Raw genomic sequence first — 26,406 nt, forward strand, 5'->3', positions numbered from 1 at the left:
TACAAAGTTCAATGAGCGCAGCTACTCCGTTTAGCGTGGATGGGTCTGTGGACTGGGACAAAGAGAGGACTATGCTCTTGGTTTAGCTGCTGACAGTAACGCCTCAAAGTAAGGCTCCCTAATGAGGGGGAACGAAGGCTAGCACATGAAAAAGTAGAGATTAGCATTTTAATATGGCTCACTGGGAGAGAGGCAGACACACAACTCATAATGTTTAATCTACTGAGCATCATCACCATAACCATAAAAAACAATCACCAACGTCTCGGGGATCGCGAACATTTAGAGCTGGAGTTTGACTCACAAATCCCCAGTGACATTCACACATGGCATTTTGTAATCATCTCCTTCCTCCTCTCTCACTCCATCTTGCTTTTTCCAGAACATCTCACCCTCACCACAGGGTCATCGTCTTCATCGTTATCTTCATCTTCATCTTTGGAGCTATAGGATTAGTTCTCCTGGAAGACAGCTCTGAGCATCACTAACTGAGCCTGTGATTAGTTTTTCCCAGTGCTAATCCGGAATCTATACAACGCTGTAATTACCCGCTCATAGGCTCTGTGTATGCTATTGTCTGTAATCTGCAAGCTATCCATTTCTCTCTCTCTCCACAGAGGCTATTTTAGGTCAAGCTTTTTTGCGACTCTTGCAACACTTCTGGGCTGGAGTTGATTGGAGTGATATGCTGATTAAAGGAATTATCCGGAGTAAAATGCACTTTAGATCAATTTACGGATGATTGGGAGTACATACGTTGAGTTGACATCAAAATCATGTCATTCGGATGTGTTTTGAGAAAGTTAAGATTTTACCGTTTTTAGTCAAAACTCGTTAGCCTGGAAGTGACCAGGGCAAGTCATTTCGCCGCTACAAAACGCTATTTTTATACCTCTTCTACAGTTCCAAACAACATTACACTTACATGGTAGTGAGTAGAGGGTCCCTAAAGCCAAACCGAAGTATCCCGAGGTCTTTATGTGGTCGATAGAGAGTCCAGAATGAATTTCATCAAGCCAGTACTTTTCCGGAAATGTTGCTGCTGCAGCTGGCGTCTTTAGGGGAAAGTCCGTAGGAGTCGATTGCCGAGTGTGGAGTAACACGCTCTGGAAATTCACAATTTCGTCGCCTTTTTTCTTTTAAAAAAAAACATAGTCCAGTCCATACAACTTCATTTCAATTTCGAAAGAAATACTGGACTATGTTTTAAAAAAAAAAAAACGGCAACGAAATTGTGAATTTCCAGAGCGTGTTACTCCACACTCGGCAATTGACTCCTACGGATGGATTTGGCTCTGGTCTGGCAATACAACATCACATCAGTATAGCCTGGGTGAATCCAGACCAACCAAATTTAGATTTGCTCTGCAGGTCAGTCTGGAAAGGATCCAATTGACACCCATTTCAGAACTTCCCATTTCACGACTTCCAGGGGCGTAACCAGCAGTGACGTAGTGCATAGAACTCTTGCCAAATTGTTTCAGAAGTACAGCAAACACATCTTTCTTGAAAACAAAGGTTTAAATGCAGTTATGTTTACTCAATTCCAAAGAAAATGCACAGTCCTGGGTTTAACTCCAGAGATTAACTCCAGCAACATCATCTTGTTGGGTAGGCACCATCCACTCTATTAAGCAACACTATGCAACTAGTCAACTTATCATCTTCATATTAATTTTCAATGTTTCATGGTTCAGGCCATAGCAAATAAAAATGCCTACCATTCGCTCCACTAACCATCCTTCCATGTTACACTATATAATTCTGTGGTCTGTTCTATATGGTTCTGTGCTATGAATACTCCCAAAGAGGCCAGTAAGCATGTTAGCACTTAAGCAATCTCTTAATCCACCTTCTCTTCCCCCATATGCCTATTATCTCTGTTAGCACTTTAGCAATCTCTTAAACTGCCCTCTCTTCTCCCATATGTCTATTCTCTCTGTCATGCATCTGTATGGGGACAGGATGGCTCTGACCTGGTGTATTTTCTCCCCTGAATCAGGTAGTTGATAGGCTAAAAACGGCTCATCATGTTCTGGCACACTAGTATTTCTAAGAGCTTTGTCATTGGACAGATGCATTGTCCTCTTGAGGGACTGCTGCACTTTGCAGAGTCCTTATTCTTTCGAGGCCATTGTGCAGATTGATTCTTCAGACAGGAAGGCTACTTTGCTATCCATTCCACAAACAATGGCCACAAGTGAGTGGCCATGGCTTTCACTGCCTGGAAACACAATACTTACTTCTGCGAACTAAAAGGGAAATCACTGACACACACACCAGTCTTCGGCTTACACTCCCTACATCCTTACAACACAAATGTACACACATGCACAAATGTACATACATGCACGCACCCACACACGCACACACACACACACACACACACACACACACACACACTCTCTCTCTCTCTCTCTCTCTCTCTCTCTCTCTTTCTGATAATGACCTCTCCCTGTGAAATCCCTCACACAAGTAGTCTCAAGACGGTATTTAAGGTTGGAAGAAGGCTGACAAGGCCAGTTTTCCTGCTAGCCGAAAGCATAAATATTCATAGGCTGGTAAGCTTGTTGACACGCATTTAGAATTGCTTTGATCCTGACCACGACGACAGATTAAGTGTATTAATCGACGCTCGAGAAGGAAAAACCACGGAGGCTCTCCAACCACCCACTCATACCTTTGATGGCGAACACTCCATGGCAGAAGTCTTTGAAGTTGATCCTGCCGTGTGCGTTCGGATCCAGATACTTGGCAAACTTCTTCACCTGAAAGAGAGGAAGAGAGAAGAGTCAGCATAATATTCTAGCTCCCATTTCACACACACATTCTGGTTGTAATAGTTCAAATATAATAGATGACGTGTTGTGTGGGCAGAATTTGGTTTCTTGCAGCCAAACAGCATAAAACAATCTTTGTGATTAATCAGCCTGAATGACTCAGGGGTGGCAGCAAGTGATGGGAACAGTGTGCATATTTATCAGCACGTGGGATGTGCGAACGTGACGCTTCATTATATAATGTGTCAAACACACTCTAAACCTACTCGTATGCAAGGGGGAAAATGGCAAATTTGCCATAACGGGGGAAAAACAACAAAAGTAAATAGGGAAATTTGTTTTTCAGTGTACAAAAAAATAATAAAAAGTAAATAATGACATTTGTTTTTCAACATGGGTTTCAATTCTGTCATATTAAAATGTAAGGTTCAAGGTTCTGTTTGTAAAAAAAATTAACAAAATAAAAAAACGACTACACTTTTCTTAGCGTAGTCGTTTGTATGTCAAGCTTGGTGATTTGGAGTGCACTGAATGACACATGAAAAAAGCCTGACAATGTGATCTGATCCGGTGATCCACTGATTCATATTCTAACTGGATTTCCTCCAGATGACTAGAAGTAGATGGAGGCGCTCGGTGAGCGAACAAGCCTGTGTCATCCCCAATCACAGAGGCATCCCTCAGACTTAAGAGTAAGAGCTCTATGCTCGCCTAAGTAGCCATGTATTATGCATCACGAAGGAGAAATAATTTATAACAGTCCAGAACACAAAGGGATGTGGAAGAGAGAGGGAGAAAAGAGAGAGAAAAGAGATACAGACTCTGAGTGAGAGAGAGAGAAAGAAGGAGAAAAGAAAGAGATAGACACTCTGAGTGTGTGTGTGTGTGTGTGTGTGTGTGTTGTGTGTGTGAGAGAGAGAGAGAGAGAGAGAAATGGGGGGAGAAAGTGCATCAGTAGGGAGAAAAACATAGTGCAGAGTTTGATTGAGCGATAGAAAAAAAAAATAGCAATAAAAAAGCCAAAACACGAGAGAGCGAGAAAGACTGAAAAGAAGGTCACATGTAAAACCCTCAACCTTGTTATCCTTGTGACACCTACATCGGCTAGTCCTCAAACACGCATTACATTCAGAACATCAGAGGTGTAAAAGTCCGGCTTCAGAAAGTAAAAGTCCTGCCACATTTTTGTTCCAACCATTCACTTAATCAGCTGATTCTAATTAGCACAACGCTTAAGCCAGGTAGATCAACTAATAAGTGAAATCACCTGTGCTAAGGCAAAACCAATACATGGGTTTCATCAGGTCCCTTTCCACAGGTGTATAAAATCAAGCACCTTAATTATCAATGCAGACTGCATGGTGCTTGATTAATACACCTGTGGAAAGGGACCTGATGAAACCCATGAATACAGCTGCCGCTGGGACTGTGATCGTCGTTTGATGTTGATGCCAATCAACCCAGAACACAGAATGCACCTAACGACAGTGCGGATCAAAGCAGACAGCCTCTGATGGGTCTCGGAGAGACTGTGTTCATGGGCTGAGGAGGCAGAGAGGAAATGGAGCTGTCACTCAGCACGACAAAATCTGTTTTATGACACAGATGATTGACAAGCGTGTGTCACTGTTGGTGCCAGGGGGTCAAGAGCGTGCAGATTAGTTTTGGCATGTTAGCATACACCATTTTCAAATATGGCGCTGCATGGAGCATTTGGAACCAGCTCCCACGAAAATCTGTGTTGGGCACGAGCTCTCATGCACGTACATATTGGTGGGCGGGTACCTATCCGGCGGCTACAGCCAAACGTTATTCAGTGCGTATTTCTTGAGGAGCCTATGAGAAGACGTGCATATTATGGTTGTTTATCCATCATATGACAAATAAAGAAAATTGTATTGATCTTGTTTCGTTGTTGTTTGTCCCGCACAAACATAGCCTAAACATGATTAAAGACAATAAATTACACAATAGCGGCATAAAGACCTTGTCATGTTACACCATGGGTCTTCAACACGTTGCTCTCAACCTATTCACCTTATTCCGCGCGCAAACATGGGGGCGCTAGCTTTGCCCACATTGTCTCCGAACTTCCGATTGAGCAGTACATCCATTGCGATACATTGAGATAGCAGAGCTCTATCGAGATGACTGGCATCATATATTATGGGTCATCCTAAAGTTAGGAACGTTTATTTAAGATTTTGGTAACTTGGTGACATTTCTGTTATACAGCTTTCCTATCTGAAGTTAGGAAAAAACTGACTTTGGAGCGGCTGTTCTGTAAGTTAGCCTCTCTATCCTCTTCTGCCGTGTTATCCCAATGAAGCTAACTAAACGTAGCTAGTAGGGATGGGCGTATCGATCCTGTGGTATCGATAGATCGATACTCAGGCACTACTCATTTGGAATTTATTTCCTTTAAAAAGTATATATAAAAGTATATAAACTAAAAAATAATAATTAGGGGTGTATGCATCACTTTCATCTGTTTTGATTCCTTACTAAACTTACTATGTGCCGGAACACCCCTGTACTGGCAGCGTATTGAGCTGGTCCATGTCACGTGACAGGAGACGAGCGAATGAGCGTCAACGTGAGACAGCAGACAACGACACAGCCAGAGCCCGCTCCAAAGATGGTTAAGGCGGAGCAAGATACTTCGTCTTAGTTCATGTCTATGGGCGCGAAATGGGGATCGAATCCTGTCTGCATAAAGAGGCGTGTCGATGACGTTTTGATGAGCGTACGTTGCAACCGGCCAACAGCAGTGGCATAAATAACCGGCGCACACCTGATATAAAGTCGATTTTCTCCAGACTGGAATGCTCAAAAATGCTAAAAATGTACCTGAAATGTTCAGAAGGGTTTGAGGATCATGTAAACGTGCCCAAAATTCACATTCTTAACTCTATAGAACCAAGACCTTAGCATATGTGGTAAAATTCTGAGCTATGTCCATAGACTTCAATGGAGCAGTCACTGCCTCTGCTCTGCATAAAGGGGGATTTTGACCCCCCCTCGTGCGATCCGGGTTCCCGGAAGTGGCTCCTGATGAAATATCTTGCTCCGCCTTAACAATCTTTGCCCGCTCAGCACCATAGACAGTAAAAGAAATGGACGAACAGACTCCGTCGTTTTCAATGGGAGGGCACTGAGTCAAATAGAACGATTTTTCAGTTGGTCCCCCCAGTACTGCGCAGCCTCACACTTAACTTCGTGACGTTAGCCATAGAACTGAATCTTGTAACTCATATGATAGATACACAGAAATTCTTCTCACATTTCCTTCGCCTTCAAAGTCATCAAAGTTAAACATTTATTTATGTATTATTATTAATATCATCCTCACCAAGTCGTGTTAATGTTGAAGCTACCATACATGATCATCTTCAAAAACAGTCATGCTAAAACAAAACAAAAAAGTTATAGCCTTGAAGCTATTTTCTTTCCACTTTTCCGACCTACGGTCAATCCATCGAAAACCTCTGAAATGATTACTGCCGTTTTTTTTTTTTTTTTTTTTAAATTAGGTTTACTTTTTAATTATTATTAGGTTGCCTCTGTGTAATGCTTTACCTTAACATACGGTCGTGTATGCTAGGTTTTGCTTACGAGTTACCGTCATAGACAGTAAGGTGGACTGAGCTTCTTATCCAAACAATACGGTGATCTCCCTACGGCGCGAAAGAGAGATTACGTCAAAGCTAGCTTCCCTCCAACCGAACAAGCTAACCATTCTTCTTACGGGTAACCAACGTTACGGACGAGGTAGTGGAGTCTGTTTTGCCTTTGTAGTGTTTATGTTGATTACACAAAAGCTACAATATCGGCACAGGATATATGTTATATGAAGTTATGGTATTTCAAAAAAATCCTAGAATGAATGGACTTCTATGGGAGTTAGCAGAGAGGTGGTCCCTCCAGCCTACGTCGATTCTTCTACTTCCGGGAATTCGCCTGCCCCCTTGCTCAGCACGAATCAAGGGGGCAGGCGAATTCCCGGAAGTAGAAGAATCGACGTAGGCTGGAGGGACCACCTCTCTGCTAACTCCCATAGAAGTCCATTCATTCTAGGATTTTTTTGAAATACCATAACTTCATATAACATATATCCTGTGCCGATATTGTAGCTTCTGTGTAATCCACATAAACACTACAAAGGCAAAACAGACTTCACTACCTCGTCCGTAACGTTGGTTACCCGTAAGAAGAATGGTTAGCTTGTTCGGTTGGAGGGAAGCTAGCTTTGACGTAATCTCTCTTTCGCGCCGTAGGGAGATAACCGTATTGTTTGGATAAGAAGCTCAGTCCACCTTACTGTCTATGACGGTAACTCGTAAGCAAAACCTAGCATACACGACCATATGTTAAGGTAAAGCATTACACAGAGGCAACCTAATAATAGTAAAAAAGTAAACCTATTTTTTTAAAAAACGGCACTAATTATTTCAGAGGTTTTCGATGGATTGACCATAGGTCGGAAAGTGGAAAGAAGATTAGCTTCAAGGCTGTAACTTTTTTGTTTTGTTTTAGCATGACTGTTTTTGAAGATGATCATGTATGGTAGCTTCAACATTAACACGACTTGGTGAGGATGATATTAATAATAATACATAAGTAAATGTTTAACTTTGATGACTTTGAAGGCGAAGGAAGTGTGAGAAGAATTTCTGTGTATCTATCATATGAGTTACAAGATTCAGTTCGATGGCTAACGTCACGAAGTTAAGTGTGAGTCTGCGCAGTACTGGGGGGACCAACTGAAAAATCGTTCTATTTGACTCAGTGCCCTCCCATTGAAAATGACGGAGTCTGTTCGTCCATTTCTTTTACTGTCTATGGCACGAATGCGCGCCAGCCGGAGGAAAAACCAGGAAGCGACATGTCAGACAAAAAGCGAAGTGTGGTGTGGAGTTATTTCTCCCCAATAGACAAACTGACGGCAAGGTGTCAAGTTTGTGACACCGATCTTGGAAAAAGACAGGCTGCTGTCACAGTCGAGTCTCCTTCGCCACCCGCAGTCCGGCAGAAGACCCTGCACGAGAGTATGCACAACACCCAACCGTATCCAGGTACAGACCTTTGACAGTGGTGATAAAGTCTATAAATATTCCGATCGCAGTCTAATATTTTTTACTGACAAAAATTGCCAATAAGTATCGGTATCGATATCGATGAAAATGCTAGAAAAAGTATCAGTATCATATCGAATCCTAAAAGTGTGGTATCGCCCATCCCTAGTAGCTAGCCGACCGGAAGTTTAAAGACAACTTGGAATTTTAAAAAATGGGCGGGGCTGAATAAGGTGAATAGCCGCCCCTTGAGCTTGCCAGCTGGCTGAAGCACTAGGCTACTACATTTAAACACAATTATTGCCGCGAGGCATTCCAGCCTACGAATTTAATAGAAAGTAAACATGCATAATTAAAAAAAAACCTCAATGTAGGCTACTTCGCTATGCAATAAGGTTTCCATTAGAGCACAGCGCACGTTCAATGAATGAAGGAAAGGCCACTTCGGAATGACAAGGACCGCCCCCGTGGCTACTTTGTTTTTCCCACAGCAAGTGTTCATGTGCTTTGCCGTCGGAATGTGTGACAAACACGGATGCCACAACAAAGGTTAAAACATACACTCACTAATCCTAAATAAACAACTGTATTTGCTTAAAATATAGTGTAAGACGCTTGTGAAAGAAAGATATGCAGCTTTCAAGTGACAAAAATGGCAAATTCCCAAGTTCACATTAAAACTGTTGGACATGAAAGGCCACATGGACTACAAACGAACTACAACGTGACGACAAAAGTGATGACGAGCCCCTAACTGGGCAACTAGGCGTGTTCGACTTGAGGCAGATCTGTGCAGATCTGACTTGATGTGATGCATGCTGGGTTGAACACAATGCATACTGGGATGGACGCAATGCTTGCTGGTTAGAAATTCTGTCCGACTTCTGTCAGCCGGGGAGGGACCAAGGGGACAGGCGAACGTTCGGAGAGCGTAGACACTATGGCGGATCTGAGGCTAAATAGTAGACCAGTTCACCTAGCCATCCCCATTGAAGCCCATTCAATTTGGGCGCCACTTTGACATCAAATAACATTACAGCTGAAGCGTTTTAAGCCTTTATATGAACTTTTTCTATTTCCGGAGTAATACAACATTGTGTGATTGGCGTCATAACCTCGTAACTGACTTACAGACTGAGTAATAAACTTTTTTCCGAAATCAATGCTAAAGTGACGTAATAAGCATACAGCTAGAGCGGGTGAAAGCGTCGCACAGGAGCAAAATAACCGTATTCTCTGGTTAAGAACGAAAGCATCGGAGCACAACATTTCAGCGAAGTTTTGATGGATTGACAGTAGCCTAGGCTATGAATGTGGCGAGTGCTGTTTATATTAAATCACATTTATCTACGAACAACTAGGACATTTAGAACAGTAATGTAGACATGGTGGTAACAAAGTAAGTGGCTACATACCCAATCTCTCGGTGCAGCTATCACAAGAGTTACACAAGTCAGACTACGTTACATTTACGTCCCCTGAGCCTGCGCAGAAAGCCTCGTCGACCAACAGGAAACGGTTGAAATTTGCTTCACCCGCCTCGATTGACGTCTACGTGATGACTCTGTCCATATCTTTTACTGTCTATGGGAGGGACTTACCACCGTGACACCATGTCACACTCATCGCGACAGATCTTGCAGTTGCCTTCCACGAGCTGCACGAGCTAAAACACGCCCCCATGACGTCAGTTCAAAGACGTGATAGGGCCATTTGGGAGGAATGTCCTCATGACGATTATGACGGGAGTCTCATGCTGCTTCCTTATGTTGGAATATGCGAAAATAAACAGAAATCGAAGGGATACCTTCTTATACGTGATTTCTGCAACAATGGTAGGCTAGCCTCCTAAAAACGTTTGGATATTCTGTTATTTTCTGTTGTTGGCTAAATAGAGAGATACACATATAGGGGAAACACTTGATATTGAATTTATGTGCTACAATGCAGGCCTGTTAACTGTATGACAACAGTGGTTTATTTAAACTACATTATAAGAATTTATTTCGTCAGTCATCACGCTCATTTTAATGAGTAAGAATGAAAGTTCTGTGTTTATTAAAAACAAAATTCCGCGATATCTCCCGCAAGTCACGTCAGGCAGACTGTAGCCTGTCTGTCCGGGATGAGCTGCCCTCTGTTGTAGCTCCTCCCGGCTAGCCTCTGAAGATCACGTTTACGTAGAAAGCCAGACCAAGTCAGACTCAGTCCAAGTCGAACAAGCCTACTCTGTTAGCAAAATCTAGCCCCAGTTTCCGACCTCTGACTCACACATTACGTGACGTGAATGACGCGGAATGATGATGTTTTGCCTCGGAAAAAGGTTTTTCCGAAGCCCATGAACGCTAGGTGTGTCCCTAGGAGACCATGGCAAAGTGGATTGTCTTCTGATGCCACAAACACACATGCACCCAATTTGGTCTGATGCATCAAAAAATCATGACAGTAGGCCAAGGAATACAAGCACAAACTCACACAACTACAGTACACACATACACACACACACACACACGCAGAGCCACAGACATACACACCCATGTACACACACAAGGAAATAATAGCATGAATGCACTCATTCACACCTCAAATGAAACTTTCGCGCAATGAGCTCATGTGACGACCTGTTGATGAGCATCCCAGTTCATTAGCAGCTGCCGCGCTTGCTCACACTCACACCCCAGACTCCTAGACAGACGCCAGCATCACCTCGCCACAGGTGTTCACACCTGCTAAATACAGATCAGACGCAGCATGGGGCTCATCACGCCTCAGAGCGGAGAACGAAAACCAAACACGAGGAGGTGCAGGCGATGTCAGCTCTGCGCGTGTCTATTGCTAACCCAGTGGTTTATTCTGGAGAATGACTCATCAAGGTGCCACAGAAAGTGATGTGCATGTGAGCTGTAAACGGAGAGGTGGTAGAGAGGAAGAGGCAGCACACACACATTTACACACAGCACACACACACACATTTACACACTCATACACACACAGCACACACGCACTTACACACACATACAGTACACACACACACACACACAGTACACACACACACACACACACACACAGTACACACAGCACACACGCATTTACACAGACATACAGTAACCACGCACACACACCTGACTACGCCACCTAAATGTAAACTGAGAGAAGCGCACCAAGAAAACAGAAGAAAGAAAGAACAAACACAACACACACATAAACACAGTTCATGTTTAATATGTTCCATCTACAATAACAAAGACAGGGACAGGGAGAGAGAGAGGTGGGAGAGAGAGAGAGAGAAGTGGGGGGGGAGAGAGAGAGAGAAGTGGGAGAGAGACAGAGAGAGAGGTGGGAGAGAGAGAGAAAAACCTAAAAGACATTTATGATGAATATTGGCAATCTAAAACACAATCCCAAAGCAAAATGCAATGCTATTTGACCCTAAACAGGAAATATACACTTGCACATTACCTAACAAAAATAAAAGAGACAAATTTGAGATGCACACTAACGAAATACAGACTCAGTGAACACCGTTTAGCCATAGAAACAGGAAGACACAAAAAGGCATGGCTTCCAAAAGACGAGCATCTATGCCAGCAGTGCAGAGATGATGTTGTTGAAACCGAATGACACTTTTTAACTGAATTCCCAAAATTCGAATCAATTCGCAATAAATACTTCCCAAAAATGAAAGAAAAAATCCCTGATTTCTATGACTTACCAAACCTGAATAAAATACTATACCTATTGGGAGAAGACACAGACAGCTGTATTACTGCTGCCCAATATGTCACCAGTATGCCTGTCACCAGCTGAGAGATACTGAGTGATTTCTGTATGCATGTACATGTGACACACACACACACACACACACACACACACACACACACACACACCCCTCTCACAGCCACAGCCACATACACTAACTCAACACAGTCCCCTGTTGTATACCATACTTGAAGTTTCTACGCAGTCCACTTCATGTACGTGCCCTGATTACAGTTTTTCTCGATTGCTTTTACCTGCTTAAGTAAACTAGAACCCACTTGATCTTCATGACTACTTTCTTTGCACAGCAGAAGTAATCTCTTGCGAATGTGTTCACACATTTTCATTGGGTTCACACATTTCTCACACCCTTTTGCAAAACAGTTAGCACAGGTGTCATTCAAAAGCCCCAAACTCTATTGGTTTTCCCATGCTAAACAAAAGGAAAACATCTTTTCACAGATGGTATTCCACATTTTCACAGATGGTAGATTCCTTGCATAAGTCTAAATCTCTGATACACCTGTGTGAAACTCCTTTGCACAATTCTTCAATCAGCAATCATTCATTATACATAAGAGATGTCTGTTTTGTGTTGCTATTTGCAAGTATGGATCTAATGCACATTTAGACAAAGTACTGTATTGCCTATTTGGTGGAGAAAACAGTACAAAAGGTGTTTACTGTAGGTCTATTTCGATGAAAGTTGTAGTTCAATGACATTTACAGTATCTTGCTAGGTGTTTGCTGTATGTCTTACATGTCAATGACAGTTACATCTTGGGAGGAATTAATACATTATTTTTTTTACAGTATTCAGTAAATGTTGTCTTTTCACAGTTTTTTTCTGATACCAGAAAAATGACTAAGTAATGGAACAGACATAGCAAAAATGCTCATTTTGAGAACTAGATTTTGCATTTTGTTGTCAAGTGTGTAATGATTGATTAAAGAGTGTTTTTGAATTGGCAACAAGTTGTAGTGTTTGAAGGCAAGATTTACTTTTGATGCATGTTTTAAGTGTTTTGAGAGAGTAACAGCCTTTTGAAAGCAAAATGTGTCATTTTGTCCAGAGTGCTTTTGTTCAGACACGGGTGTTAACTGTTTTGAGAATGTGATGTCAGAGTTGACACAGGTATCAAAACGATCGAGAAAAACTGTAATTGCATGTCTAAGTTGCCTGTGTTGAGTCTCTCAGAACTCGAACTTGAACTCGATATGTTGTACTCAGACACAGACAAAAAAAAAAAATCTTTACACTTTGTCTATGTACCCCTATCCCTTATATATACCTGTATAATTGCTTAGATCCTGATACTGTACTTTTATGTAACAATTGCTTTGGCAATACAAGTGTCATATTTGTCAATAAAGCACCATTTGAATTTGAATTGAATTTGAGAGGAGAGAGAGAGGTGGGGGAGAGAGAGAGGTGGGAGAGAGAGAGAGAGAGAGAGGTGGGAGAGAGAGAGAGGTGGGAGAGAGAGAGAGAGAGAGAGGTGGGGGAGAGAGAGAGAGAGGTAGGAGAGAGAGAGGTGGGGGAGAGAGAGAGGTGGGAGAGAGAGAGAGAGAGAGAGGTGGGGGAGAGAGAGAGGGGGGTGGGGGGGGAAGAGAGAGAAAGAGAAAAAAACAGAAAGAGTGGCAGGAATGAAAAGGAGGGCAGAGCTGACACAAACAGGGGGGGGGGCGTCGTGATCAAAGGCTGCTGATTAAGCTGCTGCTGCTGTTGCCACCCATGGATTTGGGGGAGAAGAGGAAAGAACAGGCACAGGGCAGGGGGCAGCCAGAGTTCAATACCCCCCTGGCACACACACACACATCTCAACCTGAACACCACACACACCTACACTCCACATGGGGTAAGGTTTTAGAGATGAAGAGAGTGAGAGGGAAGGAGGAAAGGAGGAAGAGAGAAAGACGAGAGGAAAGAGAGTGAGGACGCTGACAATCACAAGGAGTGAAGGGCTGTAAAGAGGAAGTAGTAGATGGAAGAATGAGTGAATGAATGACCGAGTGAGTGAGTGAGTGACCAAGTGAGTGAGTGAGTGAGTGAGTGACCAAGTGAGTGAGTGAGTGAAGGAATGAATGAATGAATGAATGAATGAGCAAGTGAGTGAGTGAGTGAGTGAGTGAGTGAGTGAGTGAGTGAGTGAGTGAGCGAGCCAGTGTGTTTTAAAAGGGAGCAAACATAGCAGGTAAGATGGAGCCATACAACAATTCCAACCAATCAACATGTTGCTTCAGGAGCTAAAAAAATGGAGGGGTGTATTAAGATTGGCTTTAGAGATCAACTAACACCAACCTGCAGACTGTACCTGCAATTGCTATAATCAGAGAAAGACACATAAGGAAGAGAGAGAGCAAAAGGGAAAAAAAGAGAGTGCAGTGAGTGGATGGATCTTCTCACAAAAGCCGACATCTGCGTAATAATAATTAATTTTGTTCATGATGAGCTCTGCGAACTGCAGGAGCAGCATAAGGTAGTGTGGCACTGCCGTCAGTAAACAGATCAATTCAGAGCATAAACACTGAGATCTGCCATCAGTGCAGAATATGCAAACACTGATCTGCCAATTTAATACAATAAGACACTGAAACTCAAATACAAACAGAACAACAGAGAAAGAGAAGAGAAGAAAAAAGAGAGAAACGGAAAGAGAGACGCAGAGGAACCGAGAGGGGGAGGTGAAGTCTGTCAGAATCTGGCAAAGGGTCACATCTTCCTGGACCAAACATGCACTGCAGCATCTCCCATCTATTCAATATTTATCATTGTGACGAGTTACATAAGCGAGAGAAATAATGAAATATTCACTGCTTAAGCAGCGCAGCAGTTGCTAAGCCACAACCTGTCCAATGGAGAATGGCAGAGAAACCTTGCACTTGACATTGGCTGTTGTCTGGTTGCAGGAGAGGAAGGAGGCAGCAGGGCACTCCTCCAGCTACTCAGACTGGGGAAGGGTGCGGGACGGCACTGCAGAGCAGCTCACTGAGGCTGATTTTAAAATTAGAGATGGAGCGGGTCTCTGTCTAATCGCTCAAGACAGGAGGCTCCAGATGGAGCTCCAAAACCAGAGTTTAGTCGTACAAAGGACTAGGAACCCCAGAGCGTAGCTCTAGAAAGGGCTCAGAACCCAAGAGCATGGCTCTAGATAGGAACCAGATCCCCAGAGCATGGCACTAGAACAAAGGGGCGAGAACATGGCCGAGAACCTGAGAGCATGGCTCTAGAACAATGGGCTCAGAACTCCAGAGCATGGCTCTATACAGAAGGATCTACAACACAGAAAAATAGACAGAGATAAATAGACCATGTGAAGGGAGACTGTTGACGGTTGCCTATCTGTATACTATATACTGATATTTATCTGCTATGTCGCATCAATTTTGCACAAGCTAAATATTGTGTTATGTGCAGAGTGCAGAATGACACGATAGTTCTATGAAGGGCTGAGAGACTTTTTTGTTTCATAAGGGCTGAAAGATTAGTTTTTTTTAATAATGCCTTTTTGCGTCATTGCCACTAAATGGTACCCTGGAAATCCAGAGTTCTCGCGAGAACACAATGGAATTGTCTCTGCGAGACACTCAGGCAATGAGCAATGATGCACGTTACCTTTTCCCCTTGCATTCCGGGGAACCAGCTAAACTGATGAAGACAGCGCTGCAACGTTGGAGGACAGTACACATTGGTCGTAGTGTTATCCGATTGCGTCAAAGTCCGAAATCATTCAGAGTAAACATGGTCTAGTGTTATCCAATTGCATGCAGTGAGATTTTTAAATGCATGCTTGTTGCCGCCCCTCGAGTTGGGCCATTACATTGTTCGTGGCCAGACCTTTAATCTTTCTAGATTACCAGGGTCTGGATTCTCCAGGCTAACTAAATGGTATAGTGAACAACAAAAACAAAACACTGGTGTTGGTATCAGTTATTGGTTATTGTTATTATTAACATGGGCACCTGTATCGGCCCACAATTTCACAATCGGTGCATCCCAAAAAGGAGGATGTTGTAATCACCTGTACACAGATGAAGAGCCCTTACTACTCTTAGGGCCATGGTCATTCTGTTCCACTCTGGATTGTTCTCTCTCTCACTCTCTCTCTCCATCTCTCCCTCCATCGCTCTATTTGTTCTCTCAAGGCCACTGCACACGGCCCAGAGGAGGGGGGAGTCTCTGCTCCGCAGGGACACATGTACCCACACACTCCCACCGCACACTCCGCAGCACACTCCCACAGCACACTCCCACAGCACACTCCCACACACACTGCTGCGTATCGCAACCGAAACGAATGGGGAAAAAAAGAGATAAAGAAGGAAGAAGAGGAGGGGAGGAGGAGAAGGAGGAGATGTTTGCAATTCTTTGTGTGTGTGTGTGTGTATGTGTGTGTGTGTGTGTGTGTGTGTGTATGTGTGTGTGTGTGTGTGTGTGTGTGTGTGTGTGTGTGTGTGTGTGTGTGTATTTACGCTTACATGTCAGTGTGCAGGAGAGGGATTTTGTGTGAGCGTGCCTGTATCAGTGTGTACAGTGTGTACACTCATCGATGTGTGAGTAAGCCAGTGTGTGCTCAGTGTCAGTGGCTGGTGGAAGCTCGTCTCCCATGGCTGGCCGTTCAGCGTGTCATCAGCATCCCTTCTGTCCAACCTCGTACATACAATGACTCACAGTCAGTGGACCCACACACACAAAGGTCCTCCTATCACTCAACAGCTCTCCGCCACCCAAGACATCCACGACTGTCCCTGTGACCGCTGATTACATCATACTCAACCAGGGCTACTGTACACCTAACATAGCCATCTGCACTGCCCAATGCTGCGGCTTGAGTGAGTGAGTAAATTGATTGGAAGGCCTAAGAACACAGTGTGCTCACAGCCACCGAGTTTCCATTCCATATTCACTAGCATAAATCTGAGGATGCCATAGTTATCACGAAACCATTTCAGAGAGGCGGTGAACCGTCTTTGGCATCTTTGCAAGCAATAAAAACAAAGAAAAGCAGCATCTGTAACAGAAACTAAAACAGCTAATGGGTCAAATAAAAAAGCTTTAAAAATGGATTGGATTAGCAGAAACAGCTGAGTGATCATCAGTGGGTGTGTGGCACACAAAGAGGTTCACACTGTTGTTGCCGGACAATAGAGCTGGTAATAGGGCTAGCACTCCAAATACATGAAAAATTAATAAAATATTAACACTGTAAACAAGCAAGGGTACAACAACCATGACAACATCTCCTCCATTCTCTCAGGCTCCTGCATTCTAACTACTGTATGTCCCTCTGTCTAACGCACAGTGGCATTTAGGTAAACAAATTAGCCGGAACCAGCAATCATATTTGGACACGGCCATGTTCTCAGTATCATGACAATTAATCCCTGAAATGAATAGTGAAGCCACAGTGAGATGACCGCCGGGAGGGGAGGAAACCACACCTATGGGATAAGATGGCCGATGGCTTCTTTGGTCTATTTTCAATTCAACGACAAACAGGAGATTTGATTTTCATTCATGAAAAGCACGATTCTCCTCCACACTGCTTTTCCGAAAGCAATAGAGCTAAAGGCGCATTAGTAACAAAGCTAAAGGTGCTTGTGTTGGTGCTTCACTAGATTCAACAAAATGACCAAGGACAGCCTATTTAAAGACCCTAATGGTTAATACAAACATGTTATTGTCATGTGCTCCAAATCATGCAAGGCAAGGCCAAAAGCATGATTCTAACTGTGCTCTCTCTCTCTCTCTCTCTCTCTCTCTCTCTCTCTCTCTTCTCTCTCTCTCTCTCTCTCTCTCTCTAATGAATGTGTCCTCTTTATCTTCCACGGCAAGGAACAGAAAGCTATTTTATCAGTCACCCGATAAAATCAGCTACCTATTTGTTGAAATTGCAGAACACCAAGCTACCATTACTTAATTTCACCACTGTTTAAACAGATACAGTTCAGCAAGCACTGAACTACATACAGTAGTCCGATTTTAGGTTACTATGAAAAGTGAGGAAACCATCATGGCTGACAGAATGAAGGTAAACATTACCATACCCTGGATCACCCACATGTGGGGGAAATAAAAGGATTCCATTTTTTTCATTGGTTTTGAGTTGAATCCCACCCAAGCAGCACTGTCAGATCAGTTCAGCATAAGTAAGTAACCCGTAACTGGCCTGGATACCAGAGGCCCAAAACAATATGGGTCTTCTCTCCTGATCTGACGCCCCACTGATCACATTTTCACAAGGGGTTGTGGGGGGGGGGGGGGGGGGTCCGGGGTGTCGTGGATGCCTCTCGCCACCACCTCTTCACCCACCCACCATCTACCCCTCCACCAGCCTTCGACTGACAGAACACAGCCTGAGCATCCACCACCAGTTTGTTGCGCAGGTGTATCCATGGTGACGGGGCAGGCGCAGGAGCGGGAGCTGGAGCGGGAGCCAGAGCAAGCTGAAGCGTTCCACTCAGCAGCGGCTGTTATTTTTAGCGGCCACCAGCCGCCTATAGATGCTTGAGCCATCAAACACGCACTGTGCGCTTAACGACCCGAGACATTCGTGTCACGTTTTCAAGCTGGCCCCGGGGGAAAGGAGGGCAAATCATAAAACAATACAAAAACAAACAAACAAACGAGCAACTGATGGGGCCCCCGGCTGGTTGGACAGTATTAGGCCAGAGAGCTACAGAGAGGCCCGTGCCTGTGTGGCTTTGAAAACATGCCACACAAGGTGCCCCAGTTCACATCGTTAGAACCACAACAGCAATAATGGCTGTGATCTTGGATGGATGAAGAGCAGAGAAGGAGATGATGGGGGAGTAGGTCAGTCTCATCTCTTTCTCTCTCTCTCTCTCTCTCTCCCTCTATCTCTCTCTCTCAGAATGTGCCTCTGGTTTGGTCACGCTCTGAGAGCGTGCTCTCCCACCTGCGCTGCATGGAAGACAAGGTTACCGCACGCATCAACAACACAGAGGTACAGCACACGGGTGGGTGTGAAGGCAGTGCAGGATTCTACAGTATTCACACAGGGGGAAACTGGAACAGCACTTATACAACTGTCATTACCAATACCTGCAACATTTAAATGGCATTTTGAACACTCTAACGTTAGTCATTAAAGCTTCATCCAGCATATGTCAGTAAAACATCAGAGATGTTTTAGGGCATTTAATGCATTCTTTACAAGCTAATTCTCAACTACTTCGCCAAGGGTCTAACAAGCAGCCCAAAGAAACAAACAACTCTGGTAGCAAATAAATGTGTCTATGGTATGCAAAACAATTTACAACGACTTATCTTTGACCCAGTCAAATGTGAGATGTCAACAGCAGTTTATACTAGCCACTAACAAAACATCCATTTAAATTCTCCAAAATTATATCTACAAAACCAGCCCTTGAGGCGGATGAGGATGCTTTGTATCCTTATTTGACCCGGATGTGAAGGACTAGAATGCCTTCATGACACTTACCCCTGCTATGGTCTGGACCTGAATATGGCAGAGCCTTTAATTAACAGACTAAAAGTACCACAAGCAGACTCGTTTTACATAAGAATATATATGCGCTAGCTTTGAACACAGACCTGATAAGCATTATTACAAAAGGAATGGTTGTAAAGAGATAGTTGGTGCCAAAAAGAGACTTAACTCATCTTCACCACCTACATTGAGTCACACCCACATCACATACATTGTTTCTATAGCTTTTTCACAAGCAGTCAAGTGCTCACTGAAGAAAATCTAATTACATCGGCCAGTTCTGGCTGTCAACATAAGCACAGGGAGGACTTATGACAGTACTCTGTCAGGCTTAAGCTATGATTTGGCTGCAATTTAGAGTAATTTTCAATGATGGGTGTTCCGTTGGCTGATTACAGAGACTGCAGTGCATTTGGGGATTGGGGAGGACACCTTCTAATCATCGACAACAGCTTGTTAACACAACCCTAAAAGTGCTTTAAATTAAGCATCACTTCACCTTATTCAACCTACACGGGCAGACTTTTTTGTTCATTTTACAGTTTTGTATGATGGGGGAATTGCATAGTTCACACATAACAACCATACACTACAACAAAAAGAGAAATATGTTAGGATGTATAAACGAAGATGAAGATTTAGATTTTTTTTTTATTCTGAAACATAAACTCTTAGCTTCATGAGACCCAAATAAATATCTGCTACAGCTTAAAGACAGATGGTCAAATATGCCAAACCTGATAATAACCACATAGAGGCTTTAAATGGAATGACGACAATGCAATGCAATAACAGGCAGAGATCCCAGCCTTTCCAAGGGCATTCTCATAGACTCGCTCCATGGTGACATGATCAGCAATCAGCAATGGCACCACAAAAGTGGGTGAAGTGCTCAACAAAAGAGCAGTTTATTTAAGCTCAAAGCTCTGTTTTAGACAAACGAAGGTCTGAATGTATTTTTAGGTGAATGTCATGTGTGATTGTACTGCCATACTACAATTTGTATAGTTCTAATGAGATCTGAAATAAACTATTCCAGTGTAACTCTGTAATTATTTTAGGGTGTGTTGTATCCATACAAATAAGAAGAATACATAATAGACTTGTGTTTAGGGCATAAGGATCCCAATGGAGATGTTCAATTTTTCAGAAAAATCATTCATTTTTTCAGCAATGATGATTGCAACTCTATGCAATGTGTCAGCACTGAAATAGTGTTCAGATCCAATGACATAACATTCCCTGATTGACAATCAAGTGTGCAATAAGCTGCCATACAACAAAGGCGTTGAAAAGGTCTATATAGAAAAGAAATGCGTTGCAAATATCCATAGCCTAGCCTAATATATGCATCCTTGTCGATAATATTATGCAATCACTCTCCGGAGTATCCTTCCCTGGCCGAGGATTGAGAGGCTCTGCACTCTAGTCTACGCAATACCACCAAGGTGAGCTACATGATAAAGCGTTAAAAATAGTTGTAATGGCTTAAGGCTGCGGAAAAAAAGTCAACCATCTAAACGAAAATCAGATCAAGATCACTAGTTTTACTGTCCAATGTTATGACAACCTGTTAATGAGAACTGGCAAAGGAGCAAGTTGATCCAATGATGTCATTTTATTTCTGATGTGGTTTAACATGACAGAGATGTCTTTTACTCTACATCTTTTGTCTATAGACCAATAGACGGAGTGTTTATTTTCACCCGACCATCCTTACCATGATATGCAGTATAGCCTACAGTTTGATTAGTGAACCTTACCTCATCCCCTTGCCCGAACTGAAGACCAAGGTCTACGAGGTGTTCAATGCGAATATAGCCGTCTGCATCCTCGTCACAAACGTCGAAGACTTCTTTCAGCTTTTTCAGAAACCCCAGCAGCTGTTCCTGGTCAGGGAAGACATTGCCGTCCATTGTTGTACTTGAGTTGTTAAAGATAAAAAAAATTTACATGCACTCCAAGGGAATCCGTGCGATGGGCGCCATCATCAACAGCGCTCACTGCTTTGCTTCTAAGCGCGCAACGGTGACATCAGCAGCATCACTGGATGAGCGGAAAGGTCCATCGAGTAGGTGGTAAGGGGTAATCAAGAATCATCATTAACACTCCTCCGTAAAATATAATCTTAAGAAATTACCCATGGGATACATGATGGTCAACAATAACTAAGACATTAAGTCAATTGGAAATTTTCATTAAAACGTAGATGAATTGTCTTTTCAACATTACCCGCGCAAGGTCCCTCCCACTGATATAATGATATTGTGAATCATCCATATTTTATTTCTCAAGAGTTTCTTAAACATGTTTTTCACACGTGTGACGTAGGCTTTTTACTATAGGCCTAGGCTTCTGATAAGCCTATAAGAGTCTTATTAATCATTATGACTGCATTACATTACCATTTCTAACATACATTGTTAAAAATAATAATAATAAGCTTTATTTCTATAGCCCCTTTCATACACAGAATGCAGCTCAAAGTGCTTTATATTCGGAACATGTACCACAATAATAGAAAAGAATCAGTAATTCCCCTTTCGTTTCTGTGGCCATTTATGATCCTATCAGCAACATATCAGAAATACTTAGTAGTATACAGTGTTTCCCATACATTGACTTTTTTGTGGCGGCCCACCACAATATCAACACTGACCACCACACAATGATTTTCTATGTTGTACTACCCCCCGTCACCTACCACCACAAATAGAATTAAATTCTGTGGGAAATACTGGTATATATAGGCTTTGCGAACAAATGCTTAATGATTTATGGTTTTTGTTCCTCTGTAGCCTATTATGTTTTCGCGTAATTATTCTCCCACCCTATAAAATAAAATCCTCTAGTCACTTGTTTACAAAGAATATTTATTTATTCAGTCTTCACAGTTGGCATACACATAGAAAATATTAAAATCATATCCTTTATCAGGAAGTCAGTTCTATTTTACATCTGCAACAGTCAAACAGAGACAGTTCTAAACATTAAAACCAGAGGTTGATGTGTTCCCTTAGTGCTTCAGTTGCTGTGTTGCTGTGTCTTCAGCTTTACTGCATCATGAAGACTCATTCCACATTCTCCACAATGAGCCGTGGTTCCAACAGGGAGTCCCACCGCTCGGTCAACTGCACAATAGACATCACATCAGACGGCATAGCAGAGACCTAGCATTTCAGCACACCGCATACAAGGGAGCTGTGCGGTGCACAAAGCACCAACCGCTTTCAACCCACAACAATTAGAGGGGATCATCCTGGAGCCCGTTTGTATGATAGGGGGAGAAGGGTTACACTCGGCAGACGACTGACAAAAGAGAAGGCTTTAGCTCAACTGCAACTGTGACGTGCAGAGCAAATGTCCCACTGAATGCTGAACTGGCAGAACACACGGCACTAAGTTCAAATGCCAACACTGAACTCTTACCACTGTAAACAAAGGCCTAAATTACTAAATGGACCAGAATAGGTTGAAACCAACCTCTACTACTGGTACTGGTCCACATTTAGAATACTCAATTCTCATTTTCATACTCACTGTCCATGAAAATGTTCAGTGAGCAGATTATTAATCAGAAATAGAGACTCTGAGGAAGAATCCATGCATACAGTACCTGGGATCCTTGGGTCACGGCATACTCCACCACCTCAGAACCATCAGGGTTCTCATACACCAGGTCAAACTTACCCGGTTCTATAGGAACTAAACAGACAGACTTGTTAGAGAGGTCGCTAACAGGCCCAACTGAATTAACAGCATTGGCCACATATTATACAGTATATGGCACCACCAAGCAGTTAGTTGTGCAAGTCTGTACCTTTAGGTCTGGACAGTAGTTCCAGTTCTACCATGTTGGTGATGACATTGAATCCAGTGATCTTTCCTTCCTGATGGAGAAAGGAGGGGAGTGAGAGAAGGAATGGAGAGAGTGGACCACAGAGACACCCATAACATGGCAGCCAGATAAACAGCTATTGTTAAGAATTAAGAATGCCTCTGAATGTACTTCTTTTTTTTTTAAAACAAACCAATTGTTTAGAACATGTTATGTTTCATACATAAATCAATTCAGTTCTGAGTCAGAAACTCAGAGCATCTCATTGAAACAGCCCCCAAAAGTTTGGACACACCTTCTCATTTCAATGTGTTTTCTTTATTTTCATGACTATTTACAATGTAGATTCTCACTGAAGGCATCAAAACTATGAATGAATCCAAAGTTATTTGGCCCACAGATGAATATTTGTCAAGTTATGGCTTGCTGAATATGGTATTAAATAAAATAAAAAATAGCAACTTTAAAGAAACTAGAATATAAGACATGTTTTCAGTTATTTCACACTTTTTTGTTAAGTACATAATTCCACGTGTTCATTAATAGTTTTGATGAATCTACAATGTAAATAGTCATGAAAATAAAGGAAATGCATTGAATGAGAATGTGTGTCCAAACTTATGGATTGTACTGTATGTTGTTTGGTAAATTATCATACTGATTTATTCAAAAGTAGCTCCCAGCATTAAGTAGATTTGACAAGATGTCCAACAACATAAGTCAGCACTGGCTGAATAGCTATGATTAAAAATCGAATTCTCTGACATCAGCCTTCAATGGGCTGTGATGGGTAAATATTTTGAAACTTAATGCAGTTTACCTTGTAATCTGACACCTCAGGAGTGTAATTCTCAGTCAGCTCCAGAAGCTGTATGAAATCAAAGCAGTGCATTAGCAAGAGATAGTACACCTGGGACACACAACACAACACAACACAACGCAACACACCACACCACAACAATGTTAAACTTTATTTGATTATACTACAAATGCAATGATTGATGCGCTGTGATCTTTTTACAAATAATTCAGACTGAAGATACCCTTTAATAACATGCAGAGATTAAGAGATTAACAATGTCAACTTCACACAAAGAGGCATAATATGGTGAAGAGAGTGGACTGCAGCCAGGGACTCATAAGAGCATGTTTACACAGACACAAGCTTAAGTTTGGACCTGAAATAGCTCCACAGCTACTGTACCTTAAAGGCAATCTTCTGCCCGACAGGTGGGGGTGCAGCCAACAGTGGGAGCACGTTATAGTCCCGTGGAACCGGTTCAGGCGGATTCTGGGGGGGGGGGGGGGGGGGATTAAAGTATCAGCAATGTTAAGATTGACATTGCCCAGCTGATCTTTAATAGAGGTAGGTGATGGCCACCAAAGTGGAAGGTACAAAACTGAGTGTGCACATATAGATAAATAAATGTACACTACACTGTTGTGTAGCTTTCTGCACTTTGGTAAGTTTAGATTAAACTGATTTAAGTCAAGTGAAAGTGGACACCAGTCACAAATCTAAACATAACGGAGTGCTTCTCAAACACAAATGCACAGACCAACAATTAACTAGGGAGGATGACATGTTATGGTTGCACAGTTGTAGAGTATGACTTACCTGAAGGATTAAACTGGTGTTGGTCAGCGAGTCATTAAACCTTCTGTCCCTTGTCCGGTCGTCGTCACTGTTGTCGTACCGGAAGCCCTTACTCCAGGGCGTTCCATTCCCCCGTCCGCTCCCTCTTCCTCCACCCCGGCTGGAAGACCCCCTCCGTGCAGCAAACCTTCCTTCCCCACGGCCCGTGCCTTTTCCTGGGGTTCTGGCGTCCATCCTGCCCCTGCCTGCCCCCACTACAGGACTGGAGCACACCACCCCTGCTACATGTAGGCCCATGCCGTTTAGCACCGGTTTCCTAATAACCAGCTCAATCTCCTCTTCACTGCTGTCCGAGTCTGAGGCCCTCAGGTCTGATTTGGCCGCCAGTGCAGCTGCTGGCTTTGCCGCCGGGCTACTTGAGGCAGCTGAGGCGGCTGGGGCAGATAAAGGGGGTTTTGGGGTGCATGTGGCAGAGGGTTTCCTGACAGGAGGCCTCTCTGAACTAGAGGAGGAATCAGAGTCTGAGGAGGTCTCAGCTTTTTTAGCCGGAGGCTTCTTCAAGCCGCCTCCAGCAGCAGTAGAAGCAGAAGCTGAAGCTTTGGGGTTGGAAGAGGGAGCAGGTGGGGGTATCCTGACAGGGGTCCGCTTGGGAGGGGGCCTCTCGGCACTGCTGGAGGAATCAGAGTCGGAGGAAGAGCTCTGAGCCTGCTTTTTAGGTGGTGGTTTGGTCTTTGTGTTCACCGCGGCATTTGCAGGACTAGGTTTGGACTTAGCGGGAAGGGATTTGGCAGGAGTTGGCTTTTTAGGGGGCTGCAGAACCGAGCCAGAGTCTGAGTCAGACAATGACGAGCTGTCTTTGCGTTTGGTTCCTGTGTTTGAGCCAGACTTACTGACGGGACCTGCCCCGCTGCTTACTTTCCCCTGAGGTTTAGGATGCTGAGTGGGTCTCTTGGATGGCTCTTCATCACTGCTATCACTGGAGTCAGAGGACGTTTCCTTTGGTTTCCTGGCAGCGGGTCTGCCATTAAAAGCAGGAGTAGAGGGCTGCTGTTTTTTAGTGGATTTTTCTGGCTGAGGTTTAGGCCCTGGGGCTGCAGGGGTCAGTTTGGCCGTTTCTGTCTGCCTTTCGCCAGCCTGCTCCTCTTTCCTCTTTTTTTTTTTACTTTTCTTCTTGCCATTCTCAGTCACACTCAGCTGAGTTCCCTGACTTTCCTTTCTCTTTTTCGAAGCGCTATTCTGTTCATCCTTCACCTCCTGTTCTTCGGTTTCCCTCCTTCTTTTCTTGGCTTTACTTAATTTGGATGTTTCTGATTCTGTAGCGGTCAGATGTGATAGACTCTCAGCTTTCACCCTGGCAATCAAAAACACATGTTTAGATAGTTCCAATGGCCCTATTGTGAGGCTAATTATTTGCATGCACTAGCAAATTAGCAAAAGTCCGATAAAACAATAACTGGCTTCAAGTTTGAATCAAGTATTGATTCAAATATCTATGTGAAATCAGAGATGATTCGCTGGCTGACGTTACCTGATACTGTCATTATCCCGAACGACGTAGATGCTCTCTGAAGGTGGAAGGTAGCAGTCTTCAATGAACAGGTCTAAGCAAGTCTTGCGGCTGTAGTCAAACTTTTCCCTGATAACGCTGACCAGATCTGCAACAACCCTACATTTGTTGAGATCAATCAGCAACCAACACATACGACAGGTGGATACGGCGGGGGAAGGATAATCAAAATACAGCCTCACTCGAACCACATTGAGGCTAGAGGCGGCCATTGCTGTTAGAAGATGCGCTATGCCAAAGTTTAATTGTGGTTATAATAGTTGCTACTGCCGTCTGTCGGCATGGAAGTTAACACATGGTAAGAAATGATTCGCT

General features: G+C 43.3%; 2 protein-coding genes across 2 annotated transcripts in view; both read right to left on the minus strand.

Moving 5' to 3' along the window:
• The window catches only part of rab11fip4a (RAB11 family interacting protein 4 (class II) a), a 72,270-nt gene extending 51,190 nt beyond the window's left edge, over nt 1-21,080 (minus strand). The window contains exons 1-2 of the mRNA XM_042087194.1: nt 20,853-21,080; nt 2,681-2,768 (exon numbers count right to left, since the gene is read on the minus strand). Of these exons, the coding sequence (XP_041943128.1) occupies nt 2,681-2,768; nt 20,853-21,005 (241 nt within the window). The 5' untranslated portion in view covers nt 21,006-21,080. The remainder of the gene's footprint in view (nt 1-2,680; nt 2,769-20,852) is intronic.
• An 865-nt stretch (nt 21,081-21,945) lies between these two features.
• Nucleotides 21,946-26,376, minus strand: coil (coilin p80). The gene is made up of 7 exons (XM_042086010.1): nt 26,053-26,376; nt 24,546-25,875; nt 24,132-24,218; nt 23,748-23,795; nt 22,910-22,979; nt 22,706-22,794; nt 21,946-22,220 (listed from the first exon to the last, which is right to left on the minus strand). The coding sequence occupies exons 1-7, from the start codon at nt 26,301-26,303 to the stop codon at nt 22,161-22,163; spliced, it is 1,935 nt and encodes a 644-aa protein (XP_041941944.1). The 5' UTR covers nt 26,304-26,376; the 3' UTR covers nt 21,946-22,160.
• Nucleotides 26,377-26,406: the final 30 nt, after the last annotated feature.

The sequence above is a fragment of the Alosa sapidissima genome, chromosome 3, assembly GCF_018492685.1.
Source record: "Alosa sapidissima isolate fAloSap1 chromosome 3, fAloSap1.pri, whole genome shotgun sequence".
Taxonomy (NCBI): domain Eukaryota; kingdom Metazoa; phylum Chordata; class Actinopteri; order Clupeiformes; family Clupeidae; genus Alosa; species Alosa sapidissima.

What these genes read in the sequence shown, in the direction of transcription:
- coil (XM_042086010.1), bottom strand. Translation starts at nt 26,303, where the DNA reads ATGGCCGCCTCTAGCCTCAATGTGGTTCGAGTGAGGCTGTATTTTGAT. An exon ending in ACACCAGTTTAATCCTTCAG is followed by an intron (nt 24,219 to 24,545) that starts GTAAGTCATACT and finishes CCCCCCCCCCAG; the next exon opens with AATCCGCCTGAACCGGTTCC. An exon ending in CTGAGGTGTCAGATTACAAG is followed by an intron (nt 22,980 to 23,747) that starts GTAAACTGCATT and finishes TTTCTCCATCAG; the next exon opens with GAAGGAAAGATCACTGGATT.